Below are 15,406 nucleotides of genomic sequence, written 5' to 3' on the forward strand. Positions count from 1 at the left end.
CAAGCCGAGTTCTTTCAACAGCAACTCAAGTTCAACAACTCGGCTTGAGAACATCTCATCGTTTCATTTTCTCTAGCTATATGGAATTTATTTTGGTGCATCAATAAACGCCGTTGAAATAATTTCTATGTTCATTTTCGGTGTTCATTCAGTTTCTTGTCAGATTCTAGAGAGATGACTCTTTTTTTATTTGAAAAAGAAGTTGCCCGGCTGGCTGCGAATTTCTTTTTCCCAAACAGGTTTACATACGGCAGTAAAATTTTGGCTCATGATTGGCTTTAGTAATTGAGTTTTAGTAACCAAATCTTACATCATCACATTAGAAATCAATAGTTTTAATTAGAAAGGAACACAAAATTCTAAATAACGTAGCAAAACTGATGTTATCATTCAAAAAGTGCTGTTAAAACGTAAGAGGGGCTCACTTAAAACTCATTAATTTAAGCCATTTTGAATACAATGTTGGAATTTTGTGTTCCTCTCTAATTATAACTATTGACTTTCAATGTAATGATGTAGGTTTTGATTCCTAAAACTCAATTACTAAAGCTAATCATGAGCCAAAATTTTACTGCCGTATGTAAACCTGTTTGGGAAAAAATTTCGCTGCTAGGCTCTCATATAGATTGTTTTTTAGTTTGCTTTTTACATTCTACAATTGTTTTTGTCTCTTTATATTTATATAAATGAATATGCGCAAATCTCGCCAATATATATAATTTAAATATGTATACATATTTAAATTATTATTATTAAATTTCTGTAAATGAGACACCCCAATTACTCACTTTGCTTTCTTTACGAACCCGTGTTAGTTTTGCGTAACACAACTCGAGTTCATCAAAAACCCAGGCCGAGTTGTACAACACGGCAACTCGAGTTGTACAACTCGAGTTGTGAACACACAAGGCGAGGCACTGTAAGGCGCCATACATTTAAGTTGTTTGGTTAAGACGTTTTTGTTTTTTTCTATTGTTGGCTTATATACCTATGTACAAGATTTTTATGCCTTTCTCAGAATCCAAGGGCTGTTCATGAACTAGAGAGGGGTGATAGACTACACATATCACTTAGGTTTTATTGAGCGCAAATCCATTTATTCCAAATTTTAATACAGTTCTAATAGGACGAATGCAAAACTTATGGATAATTTTTTCTTTATTGATTTTCATATACATTGTATTTATTATCTGACATGATGTTAATATATTGTGACACAGCTAGAGACTAAGTTGAACCAACTGCTTTGTGAATAAAATAGCCACAGTTGGTATCATCATCACTGCAGACTATGCACTTTAATTCTTTCACGTTTACTTGGATGTGATTTTGCAGTCATAGCCAAAAGATGGAAGCAGGTTGGGTATCACTTCATTGGTCACTCAATGTCAGTGCAAAGCCTGAAATAAGATCTATAATGGTGAATTTCAGGCTTTGCACTGACATTGGGCGACCAATGAAGTGATACCCAACCTGCTTCCATCTTTTGGCTATGACTGCAAAATCACATCCAAGTAAACGTGAAAGAATTAAAGTGCATAGTCTGCAGTGATGATGATACCAACTGTGGCTATTTTATTCACAAAGCAGTTGGTTCAACTTAGTCTCTAGCTGTGTCACAATATATTAAGACTGTACATCTTGCTGATGATTCCAAACTGTCTCTATATACATGAACTCAGGTGACCAGGACTCGTATGTGAGGTGATTGCTATTTAATCCCAGCCCTGGCCCAATTTCTTTTGCCTTAGTAACTCACCATTATAGATATTGTTGCTAAAGAAATTGGGCCAGGGCTGGGATTAAATAGCAATCACCTCACATACGAGTCCTGGTCACCTGAGTTCATGTATATAGAGACAGTTTGGAATCATCAGCAAGATGTACAGTCTAGACCGTCTAGTTACCTCCGCACTGATTGGAGACAGTGCTACCGAGTTCATGGCTGATGTCATCAAAAACCTTGCCAATGTTTTCCTCAACCACAGGACAATAACACTCTCTGCTGCCACAGTCAACAAACATCATCTCCCTACAAATACGGTGGAAATAGGTCACGTCGATGACCTCAATAGATTCCAGGAATCTTAAATGGACACCTAACCTGAAGATTAGCGCTCTGACTAACAGCAACCGCTTTAGAACGATGAATATGTTGGCATGTATTTAGTAATTCAGTTGGTGCAGACCTGCAACATCTCGCCGAGAAGGAGAAACGACCTGTGTCATATCTGACCACTGTGGGGTTTGTCTTAGCTGTTGGCAAGTAGTTTGATTTGATGAGCAGTCGCCATCATCTAATGTGTCTGTCCACAAACAGCCCTGAGATGTATGCTTCTGCGCTGGCTACCCTCAACCATTTTTCCCATTGACTGTCCAACAGAAAACGACACGGAAGCCAGTGCAGGCAGGTGTACAGCTCTCTACAACTGCTGTTTTGAATCTCTGTTAATCACTCAAAGATTCTGGGAAGCTGCCGTCCCTGTTAACGACATAGCTGACACAAAACTACAAAGATAATCTTTTTTCTGCAATTTGCAGTAAAAACTCTGTACCTTCTTCCAATTAACTAATTAGTGTCACTCGCCAACTCCTAACCTAAGGCTTGTGTTAAGGAGCAAAACCGAAACGCAACCTTCTAATCAGAATTTTCTTTTTATAACTGGCTCTATGTTTGTACTTTCTTTTGCGCAATACTGTATTTTTCTTTTTAATATGGTGGCAATATATTATTATATCTATGTGTTGACATGGACCCAATGTTGCAAGTGCATCTTTGACCTATTTAACAGCCTTGACCTATTTAATAGAATTACATATTTGACTCTTGCTCTGTTTTTGATCTTTACTGCTACTTAAATTATAATTTTATCTAATTACAAGCAGACATTCTTAATATTTGTAACTGCTGACCTGAGTTCAGTTTTGCATAATCAATACGCTTAATGGCTGACATTTGTAAGCAGTATCGCTTTTATTATTTCAATTTCAACTCAATGCGTAAGATTGCTTACCATATGTGAAAAAACCTTCTTAAATGTCTATGTTTAGTGGTACGTGAAAAATGCAGTTATGTAAGGGAAGCAGTTTTGTATTTGTATTTCGAACTCTGAGCTGTATGTTTTTGTCCATTGTTTTTTTGTAATTAAATTGTATTGGTATACATGCTCAAAACTTTTTGAGGTAATGATTTTATTGCAATTGCTGCTGTGCTCTTGCTTGAGCTGATAAGTACCTTGCGAGCTTGTGAAACAGACAGCTAAAGAAAAGGCATCCACATACTGTATTGAAACGAATAATGCTGTCAGCCGCTATGTTGTTATATCTGTTGACCGTTTAGCAGCATCTAGGGTTTTTACATAGACATCAAATCATATAATTTCTTTAGGAAACCAAACCAACTACTGGATATAAATACAAACCTATTAAAATTTGAGCTATATGCCAATTTATGTAAGACTCATGCTTTGACTTGAGCTTTAAAAAGGTTATCTTCTCTTAAATAATAAAATTGTCTTGTTGGGAGTTTTGTGCTCTTTCAAATGGTGTATAATACAGCAATCAATTTTAATGCTAGTGCAAATGGGGGCCACTTTTGTTTGTTAAGGTTGGGGGTCTCTCTTTACATATTATATAAAAATAGTGAGTGCGGCCTGCTTGTTTAGAAACTAGCATGCTTTATATACACGTCTATTGGTTTTGTAACTCTCTCCTACACGGCTCTGCGCCATGAAACACAAAGTGTATTAATTGAGGAAGGTTATCATTGTGTGGTTGCTCACTTGTTTGGGGTAGACTCAATTCAGTAATTATTAACCACAGTGTATGTTCCATCAGAGACAATCTTTTTACAATTTGAACAAAAAACGTAATAAAATAAAGTTGGATTTAATGGAAATGATTCTTTCTAAAAACTCTTTGATGACTAATGGAGAGCAAAACTCTTATTGCACTGCATTGCTACTACCCATAGAGTAATCTCCCCCCTAGAGTGATAACTCTATGCTACCACTAGCTTGCTTTTAGCAGTGTTTTACTAACTAAAGACACAGCTAGCTCAAAGGTGACTTACACCTGTCTCTGTAGAGTGAACACCCGAAAAAGAATACTGGGCTATTCAGATATTGCTGGTCTTAGATTAGCAGCCTTGCCTAGTACAGGTTGCTAATGTTGTGTGAAGACAGAATTTCACACAACAGCTGTCTGTGTAAAAGATGACCGCTATTTTCTACCGGATGTCCTCCCTCTCTCCATGAGTCTAGCCCGTTTTTTACTAGTTGGGATAGATTCTGTAGCACAATGAAGCTAATTAATCTAGTAGCATAGATGTGTACAAATTCTGTTTTCATTCACAAAAATATTTGACTAATCCAGCATCAGCAAGCGTACTGGCTTTTGACGGTTTTTTAAAAATTGTGTAGATCTACATATTTTTCATTGATCGCTGTTATTACCATATTTCAGAAAAAAACATTCACACAGCCACTCCCTACACCCTAAAAAAAGTCATTTCTACTAGGCTATTAATCATCCTGTTTTGCTGTGAAAACTGGTATTGCATGACTACATAGTGCATATTCTTTTGAACGTGTTACAAGAGTAAAAAATTGCTAATATTGGTGCTAGACAGCATTGGCTTGCAGGATAATGCAACTCTCTGCCAATAGAACTGAATTATTTTTTCCTGTTCACTTTTATTGCATGGAGTAATTATTGACTCCATGCGAATGCAATGCGTTTTATTAGATCACATTGTTTTCAAATTCAGTTTTGATGAAGTTGTATGCTCACAAGGAGTTGTCTCTCAAAAATTTAACCAGCCTGAAAAATGCATGTTAAAGCATAAAACTTCAAATAGCTGGAAAAAAGAAAATATTGTGGTTAGTTATAACTCCACTATATTTGGAAGTTTCACGCTTTCAGCCGTATTGCAACATTATATTATTATATTACTATATTTGTCAGCCATAATTTGTGACAAGGACAAGTCTAGGCTTTAGCAAGTTTAAATAATAATATTGAAACAAATAATTATGTGTCTAAAGATTACAGAATTTGTGAAAGCCTATTATTAGTAAAAAGGAGGAAAAGGCTGGTATAGATATTTATGTCAGTAGTTTACTCATGTGATTGATTGGTGCCAGCATACCAAAAACACCCATGCAGAGATATTACGGCTGGGGGAGCTGCCAAATTTTGAGAGTAAGAGCAAGTGAGAAAGAAGTGACAGTGAGTGCAAGTGCACTCATTTTAAGTGAGTGAGTAAGGGCAAGATAGAGGGTTTGGACATTACCACTTACCCTGAGAGAATCCTGAGGGCTCATTTGGTATAAAGCAAATAAACAGTTATTATGTATTTTATCGCTGCGACTGCAAGGTGATAAGTTTTTTAACCCGATCACCTTTTGTATTTCGAAGAAGCTGTCTCCATCATCTATAGACTGTGGCCATCGCAAATAAAGCAAACATCTATTACTAAATCAAACCAATGACAGTATACAGGTCTAACCTACATACCTGAAGAAATTGAGAGTTGTGCCATCACAATAAACATGTACAAATGGCAGTGAAAATTGAGAGCTTTGCCATCACAAGGAACATATACAAATGGCTGCTATGCATGCCAATTGACTTGGCAAGCGTGAATATGCAAATCAAAGTGCCTTGACAACATATAACAACATAAAATATTCTGGTCGTACCACTAATTAACTGTTGTACCTGCATGTTTTCATAAAGGGCACTCGTATTTGTCTCCCTTACGTATTGTAGGTGGCCGATTGCGTGAGCTAATCACCCAATAGTTATACATTGATCGATATTATGCTTATGTACTATCTGGTATAATTTATATTTCTATGATTCTGCTTAATTCACCTTACATAGTAATGGTATAGGAAGTATTTGTTAACTTACACTGCTTTTATACTATAAGCATGGTTAGTTATACAGTGCTACTGCGCATGTGGGAATCATCACCCCTTAACAATATAAACTAAGCTTCTTTATCTTGTTCAACTTAATCAGTATTATAACTATATCTTTATTTTTGCTTAATGTTATATTTCTACTAATTGATGAAATAAAACACACACACTGAGGTGACGGTTCATATGCTGCAAGGAAAACTCTAATAGACATTGAATGTACATATGTACATTTGCAGTATTATGTTTGTATGTTAAATCGTGCTGATAGCATATATCATCTTCAAACTATTCATTAGTGTTTTTTAAACACAAACCTTTTTGCAAGAAGACTGTTTACTGTATAACAAAACATGTACATTCTTGCTATACCTCTTTTTTTAGCATTGCGAAGTTGTCTGTACAACTTAGGTCACTGTGAAGAGGCTTCATCTAGATGCGGCAAAAATGATCTTGTCAGTGGGTCGATGTTGTGGGTAAAGAAGCGGTATGTGGAAAGAATGGACCATTTCTTAGCAATGCCAGTTATAGAACTAAACTAAGGATATGCTTTTTATATATATTGTTACAAAAAATAGGCGATCAGCTCGTGGCTTTGTTCAAATAAGTAGTTTTTATCTGACACTAATTAAATTGTGTAATTTAGAATAATTCAAGATGAATGAACTTTCTTTCATCTGATCTATGGCAGCCCTGACTTTTCAAGTCATGATTCACCATTGAGATACACTGTTTCACGATATCCTTGATATACTTAAAGAAAATCATTATACCTTGATGTACCTCTGTCCCGGTTACATGTTGTTTTAGAAACTTCCACCTTCCTTGACATTCCTTCACATTCAACTTGTTGCATGAGCGCGCACAATTGAGCATTGCTTAGAAATTCCAAAATCCTATGGTGATTCTTTTGGAAAATCCAATTGTAATACTGACTCATCATCAGTTGGGCATGACTAATCAATTAGCGCTCAAGTATGCAGCTATCCAAAGTTTACCAAAGCTATCTACGCATACTTAATGACGGAACTAGTGATGTAATGATTGACTACGATTGTTGATAAACAGAAGTGAGTGTCAGAATTCAATAAAGGAAAGAAGCAAGCGCTATACACTGCCATGAAGGGCTGAGACATGCCTGAGCTATTGCACGATCACGCAAACAAATACCTACATTGTATAATCTATGATCTACTGGAGCTTTTAGTTTTCTTTCATATAACTTAAGTTATTTTTAGGTGTCTATTTTTAATAGCGAACCCAGTGATCTCTGTTGAAATTGATGTCAGATATTGATTGATTGATTGATTGATTACAATGCCCAGCTAGTTAGTTCAACAGAAATTAGGCACTCTTATTGAGGTGGTCTGGTTGGAGTCATCAGACTTTCTGTAATAAAAAAACCTCATGTTAAGTCTATTGTACCAAAATGTACTCTTTGTATTTGCTTGTTTTTTTTATCAAGACCACTATATTCACACTTGTGCAACAAATTCTCTTATTTACTGACAAGACTGGAAGTAGTTCCACCAAATGTTACTTATTTTACTGGGTCTAACAGCTTCTAATTAGCAGGTGTAGAACATGAGGAGGTATGCTAGAGAGATGCTTAAGGATATCACTAAAGGTAACACAAACAGCATTTTTATTTGTGTGCCAACTTGCATGGCTTAGAGAAATAGCGCCTGTTGGGTTTTTGAATATTATTGGCTGTTGATTCGGCAGTATTATAATAATTACCTTGTAGCTATTTGTCAGATTGCACTTTGCATAGCTGCCTCGTATTACCACATACATTTAGTTCTTTGCGATGATTAACTCTGGACCTTTTATACTTGCCTTTTAAACATTCACTACCCAAGAAATAAAATGCTTTGTAATGCAAGACGACATAAAATATATTGACACAAATATAAAAGCTCTTAATTTATAATAGTAAAGAATATATAAATAAATATATTGATAAATATAAAGTGAAAGGTAAGAGAGCATTTAAAATAATAACTGGCATTATTGCATGAAGTAGCTTTCACCTTTTACGCACCTTTTAATAAATAAACAAGTAAAGAAAAGCAAACCTATTTTAGAAAAGCAAAGGATATACTAGCTTACACATTGTCAGATTTCAAGCAAAGAATACTTTGATAGTCCCTGCAAGAGGTGAGTTGCAGCCAGAAAACGGGCATTTTAAATGCTGAATTACACTCTTTTTTGACTCATCAGTTTTGCATGAGTCACAGTAAATAAGATGTCCGCATGGAAGTCCAACATTAGTAGCTGGTACAAAGTTAGTAGTCTTTAGTTCACAAAGTCTACAACCGGCTTTATGTTTAGTCTGTCGCTCACTTTGTTGGAGTTGTCCTATCTGTTGATTTGCTGGCTGTTGTGCAGGCGGATTATGTTCTTGAAGAGGATGTGATGCAGCCACAGATGTTGGAGGTATTTCACCCTGCCTTATTGGTTCTTCGCCAGCATCTTCCAATGCATGCACAGCATTCACCATGTCTTTTATACTTTCAAAGTGGTTGTTGTTATTGGCCAGAGCTTTACCGATTGTCTGTCGATCATGCCCCAGTTTTTCACAAATCTCTGGCATCGCCTCTTGTTCAGATATAACAGCTTTTTTCTTCCACTCAACTCGTTTCTGCAACTTTGTTTTCGTTGTACATTTCTTGTTGTCCGGAGTCCTTTGGTGAATCAGATCAACATATGCTGTCCCTTTTTTGTTTAGCATATAAGAACAGTCAGGAAACCAACGAGCATGCTCCTCCCATGGTTTATCGTGAGTTGTCCATCCTTTGATCCCTCCTAAGCAGTAGAAGCACCGAACCTGGTCCCCAAAGCCTGTATAATAAAATCCTGCTTCACAAATTTGCTCTCCAGTGAGGGGGCTGCTGGCTGGCCACCTCTGGAAAGTTCTCAATCTCGCAGAATCGGGAGCATATTTTATAACGGCCGCTCGATTGGTACAAATTCCTAATGGGCCGCTGTCAGTACCACTTTCTTGCCATCGTCTTTCCCCAGTGGGTGTAAGATTACCAAACACTGTTATATTGGTCATGTTTTCACTCTCCATTTTTTTTGATCGATATTCTCGATTCCCACAGTTTAATCCTTTGACAAATCGACAAAAGTTAAAAAGTCGAGCATGCTCAGTCATAGGAACTTCCTGCTGTGACCAGTTATGGAGCCTCCCTCTACAAAATACACACTGAACTTGGTCTCTTTCTCCAAGGTAGTAAAATCCAGCTTCAGCCATTTTGGCTCCTGATAGTGTTCCATCATGTGGCCATCGTGTCTGGAATGTTCTTCTCCTTTCTCCTTCATCAACCATTAATGATTCTCGCTCTTCTGTTGTCAGATCATTTTTAATGTAAGTAAGGTATTCTTTGGGGTTTTTCTGGTCAAGTTCTTTCTGTAGAGTTAGCGGTATAACTGGATTGTGGTTCTCTGGATACTGGGCAACCGGATAGATCCATAAACAAGTTTTCTTTATCCAATTATCATCTTTCAGGCTTCGAATCTTTGCTATATGTTCATCATTAAACATCAAGCATCCTCCAGGTTTTCTACCAAGTGATGGAGGCCGTAGCTGTTTGACCGTAGTCAGTTTGTAGTTATGAAACTCTTTCTTGGCTCTAATTCTTATCAGGAAGACGGCAGCGATGCATAATCCACTCAGCATGATCAGCAATAGAAACAAGAGTAGGTTCTCCTGAAAACTCGAAGGATGACAATTTGGGAAGTTGGAATTCATCGTATATGTTTTCAACTTATTCATTATGGGAAGCATTTCTGCAGAAGTTGTTGGGTGACACATGAAGAGCATAGACACGAAGATAAGTCCATTCATCTTTTTTATGTCCAACCTATGTCTGTGAAAGAGAAGGTCTGAATGCATCGCTTCAAACCTGCAAAGAAAAGTGGTAAACAGTTATTATGCTTGAAGTTTGTCACATCAATCAACTTCTGCTATAGAAATTCTCTAAAATAAAAAGATATTTGAGAGTTTCTCGTTTTGTAAAACGATAGCAATCGAAGGAAGGTGGCTATGAATACAATTAACCAATAAGAGCTAAGCTATAAACTGCTGTATCTAGCAGCTCTTGATATGAGTGCTTCACTTCTGTTTTGGCTAGGTAAACCCATCTTGCCATCAACATTAGTTCTTCCTTATTTCTGTGTAAAGCTGTGCTCAGTATGTTGATTAGTGCACTAGCTAGTTTACTTTCCTTTTACCGCAGTCAGAACAGATACCTGACTGCCTGAGAGTGTATTTAGGACAGTTTCTCCAAGCCTGCTGCTTTATCACAACGCTCCTCACATCTGCATCCATATATCTTTTTAGTTGCTTTTTATATGGAATGTTGAGCAATGCAGAATCAGCATTTGACAAGCCTATGCTTGCCCGGCGGTGAAATACTTTTTTCCAAACAGGTTTACATACGGCAGTAAAATCTTGGCTCCTGATTGGTTTTAGTAATTGAGTTTTAGTAATCAAAACCTATATCATTACATTAAAAATCAATAGTTATAATTAGAAAGGAACACAAAATTCTAAATGACATAGTAAAAATTATGTTATCATTCAAAAAGTGCTGGTAAAACGTAAGAGGCGCTCACTTTAAACTCATTAATTTAAGCCATTTTGAATAAAATTTTGGAATTTTGTGTTCCTTTCTAATTATAACTATTGATTTCTAATGTAATGATGTAGGTTTTGTTTACTAAAACTCAATTACTAAAACCAATCAGGAGCCAAAATTTTACTGCCGCATGTAAACATGTTTGGGAAAAAAAATTTCGCTGCCCGGCGTTGAGTGTTATTGCCTAGTGGGATTTTCCAATGCATCAGTTAAAAGGAACTCCCACTATTCTACTCAAAGCCAATAAACCAGGCTTGATGATTGCTCAGAAAGTCTATATTGATAATAATCTTGCTGACTGGTGTGATTGCAATACTGATGCAATCTCTTACTTGCATGGATAGAGGATAGAGTACTTACTGTAAGTGCTTGACTAGGTCAATTACATACTTTTAATATGGTATTCAGAGAGAGTGATTTAATTGTACACAATGTCAACTAAATATGCTGCTCTCTACCTAATTCTAGTGATGCCATATGATTGGAACATAGATCTCACTACTTATGGACACTTGACTGTGATTTTAGTTCTACTACCAGCTGTAGTACAACCAGTTCAACATAAGATTATCATGACTTCACTTTGTATGCTTTAGTTTCATAATACCTTTATAGACATACTAGTTGTTACTTCTCATAATCACATCGATTAGACTTGCCTAATTAAATCAATATATTTCAAACTGAATACCGCATTTACTGATGGCACCAAGTGTTTCCAGGATATCTCGTATCATCCTACTGACTTATTTGTGAGTAATTAAACCATGACAGTCTGTCATCTTACAACTGTTTATACGTAATTCTGTACATATTCTGACTGTTAATTACCTAATATTATATTTATTACTGATTTAATGAGCCCTGATGAGGTAGAGATCTGGTTTATAGTTTTATTAACCTGTTTAACTTGTCTAGATGTAGAAATCAAATCTAGAGCAGCTTATTGAACTTTATTTTAGTCTTGCTATTTTCCATGACTTCTCATGACTTTAACTTTTTTGTAACATTTAAAAAAGTTAATTGAACTTAGGTACCTAATTGTATAGCAGAGAGTTAATAAAATCACTAACTTGTTATAATAGCTCACCTGGTTTAAGGAAGGTTAAGATAGCACTCATTCTCTTTACTTCTAGATACCATTCATTCTCTCTACTTCAGCAAAAGTATTATTAATCATAAGCTTCTGGTACTTTTATAGGTAATTATTGCATCATTCTAAATATTATGTTTTCCCAAGTAGATTGCTGACTTGCTGTGTAAGAGTTCATCACAATACATGTGAGGCTGGATGGTCTTGTACAGTATTTCCAAGAGTTGCATCACCATGGCTGCATTATAACAACTCTACAATACTACATTTACCGGCTATAGAATAATACAAACTGTCACCTACATGTATATTGTCTTAACTGTTAAAATCATCAATCTTACAGTAGTCTCAAATAGGTATAACTGTCTCCTGCATCGTCTCACTTTAGATATTACTGTCTCTTGCATCATCATTTTTTTGGAGATTTGAAGCAATTCCTTTAAACCTAATCTTCTTAAGAGAGAATATTTCGACGAATGAAGTTGCATGAAAGTGTAAACAGAAGCACATCGTGTTCTACTACGTCACATTTGAGTGGTTTTGAGAGGGATTCCAACATACGGCGTTTTCGCGATGGCTGCGATTAACTGTTCATTTTGGAACTTTAAAGAGCTTGTAATCACATTTCTACATATTTTGAACCTACAACCCAGCAGAGTAAGACATGGTGAACCTTTCGATACCAAATAACTGTAATGTAAATTTTTTTTCAAGTCAACCTTTAAAATTAATCTCCTTAAGAGAGTATACACAGATAGTAAGTTTGCTAATACTAATATGTGCTGCTTTATTAAACTACTCACAAATCTTGTATAACAAGAACCATAAAATTTCTCTTGTAATCAGAATAAATATTGCCATGGAATGAGTCTATGTATGAGTCTCTATAAATCTTCTTCTGTCGCCGTCTTTTTCCTTCATCGACCAATCTTTCAGCTTTATAACCAAATCTATTGTATTAATAATTTCCACATATTAAATACACAATTAAATACACAATTAAATACACAATTAAATACACAATTGAATATACAATTTTAAGGAACACTTTCTGAATGTTTTTCTGTGGAGTAGGAACAAAGTTTGATAAGGAACTGCTGGTAAGGAACACCCCTTGATAAACATCAGCTCTCAGAAGCCTCAGTGCATCCAACCCTTTACGGTGCTGACTGCATATACCTGATGGTGACACTCAGTTTTATATTTTCATGATAACATTTATGAAGCAAAGAACGATAGTATTCAAGAGCAGGTCTGGGCATGTACCATGCCTGATTACTATATTGATAGCGCAATGATGCAATGTAGCATGATTAGTATTCCACGCATAAAGCTTAAGGCAGTCTGCATTCCTGACGATCTTGATGTAAAAGTAGGCACAAATATACCTGAGTCATGTCATACCTTCTGCACTTGATAGGAGTAGTAAACTGATGTCATGTTTTGCATTAGTACACTCGCTGAAACTGTGGTTGTTATGAAAACTTGCATTCAAATATATTACTATAGACTGCTTATTTATAGATATAATATATGGTTTAAGCTTTAACAAACGCATGTTTGGTACCTCAAAATGTTTCTCACAACTGTAGAACATGGCAACAGGTTTCTATGTTTGATTGCCTCCACAAAAGCCAATAGTGGGCAGCGAGTGAGCAGCATAAGATTATGGAGTAATTGAATCCCTGCCAATATTGTTGTGATCCTCGGTGCCTTCTCAGTTCTCATTGTCCTAAGGCTAGGAATCTAAGCCATGTTCATTACATGTATGACAGCTTGTTTATCGGTATGTGCTAAATTCTCTTTTTGATTAGCTATAGCTAACGCTTTACAAATTATTCTATGACAAGTCCGCAAGTGTAAGAAATAACCTCTGGCTGAACCAGCAAACTTCATTCGATCACAGATGTTTTAAGCAAGTGGTTTGTGCTTTTGCTTCAAGGTCACTTTCGAATTCCCATGCTGACCCTAAGACTATGCACAACAATATTTGAAAAAATATCTATTGTGGAATGGGTACATTGTAAGCTTTCATTTAGTCCTGCGTATATTCATAACCAGGAGTTATCTTCTATATGCTGTGTTCAGTAATATTGGATCTACATGGTAGCTACTCTATTGATAACCTGTGATGAAATACAATAGAACATTTTTTAGCCTTTACTGAATGTATTTTTGTAAAGAAAGAATTAAAGGCTATAAGCATTAAAAGATTTCTAAAGATTTCAGCCTGCAGCATTTTCTGATGCAATGCCACGCATAGGCTTATCAACTGTCAATGATCCCTAACCAAATTATGTACAGTGTACCAATGTGTAACTTAGTCAAGGCAAAATCTATGAAATTTCTTTTACAATTGTGAAGGGTATGCAATTTTAATCTAAGTACTTCACATTCAACTCAAGAACTTCACAAGTACCGCAGCACCTCACTTGTAATCTTTACATGTTACAGGCCAAGCACCACATGTGTAACTCTTATGCGTAGCCTGAGAACCTCACTCATAACCCTTACGTGTAAGGGGTCTGAGAGCGACCTCAGTCTTAGCGAACTATTCAATGTGATGTCGACGTAGGGCATGGAAATGACAATGCGCAATAAATGCACAGCACACTATTTTGTTTTCTTCAGGTATACATAGACATCTATATCTACAGTGAGTCACAATAATTTTTTTTATCACCTGTATTTACAGTAAGACACACTAAGTCCTTTGTTTATTACCTGTATTTACAGTAAGTCACATTTCACAGCGCAAATTAGGTCGACAGTCACACACAAAGGATATTTACTTACTTTCAATATTTGCATGCCTAGCCTGTTGTTCCAGAGTGGTGGCTTTCCAACTCGTGACTGATGTTGTTTCATCACTAATGTCTTGGCATATCTTGCTAAAACTTTTCGTTTCCCAGTGTGCAGTCATGATGATGCAATGTTAATTTTGGCTATTACTCTGCTTGGTGGGTCTACTGTACAAACATTTATACTCAGAATATAACTTACGATTCCTTGAACATAGAAATAAAATTGTTGGGCACTTTTACTACCCAAGCAGTAAAATATTGTCACTCCAATTAGTGAGTTTTATTCATTTATCATAGTTCTGGCATGTATTCTGACAACTTCAACATGTGTGCTGACTGCACTAGCATGATCTGCAATTTCTTGCCTCATCAACAAATTCATCAGAAACAATAAATGTCATATTAGACTGCTGGGCATGGCATTACGATGGCTTTTTAAAGTTCATAGCAATTATTTAGCAGTACTCCTGCGCAAGAGCGGCCATAACCGCTGCTACAAGTCAGGTGAACCTTAAAGACAACTAGTTGTGCTAACAAAATTACTGCTAAGCCTCTGTGCGCTTCATCCCCTGATAAATAGCTCCCAATCACTGAAAAATAAAAATTGTCTACTACTTTTTAAAAGGTTCACTTGGCAAACAATGCTAAAAAGCTGATGAGATGAATGTAAATGCCTTTGAAGTTGTCTGCTCAGCTCAAAAGGTAACCAACTTGAAGGATTTCTGGGAAGGCTTTTGATAAGGTTAGAACGCTTAGCCTCTCCATATACAATACTGATAATTATAAACACAAGCCAAGGAGTTGTGATCCCATGATTTTTATTATCAGTTGAATTAGTCTCTGGAACTGTATACACCAATGAGTTTTCCTTTAGTATAGTTTTTTCGTGTTTTTCTTTTAAATAAATCGCGAACTCATTTTGAAAGTTAGGAGCTT

General features: G+C 36.1%; 1 protein-coding gene across 1 annotated transcript; it reads right to left on the reverse strand.

Annotated features, from left to right (window-relative positions):
* Positions 1-8,052: 8,052 nt before the first annotated feature.
* Positions 8,053-9,828, reverse strand: LOC137387233 (baculoviral IAP repeat-containing protein 7-like). Its single transcript, XM_068073573.1, has one exon. It carries the CDS (start codon positions 9,826-9,828, stop codon positions 8,053-8,055), a length of 1,776 nt encoding a protein of 591 aa, XP_067929674.1.
* Positions 9,829-15,406: the final 5,578 nt, after the last annotated feature.

This window comes from Watersipora subatra, chromosome 2, assembly GCF_963576615.1.
Source record: "Watersipora subatra chromosome 2, tzWatSuba1.1, whole genome shotgun sequence".
Taxonomy (NCBI): Eukaryota; Metazoa; Bryozoa; class Gymnolaemata; order Cheilostomatida; family Watersiporidae; genus Watersipora; species Watersipora subatra.

What these genes read in the sequence shown, in the direction of transcription:
- LOC137387233 (XM_068073573.1), bottom strand. Translation starts at nt 9,828, where the DNA reads ATGCATTCAGACCTTCTCTTTCACAGACATAGGTTGGACATAAAAAAG.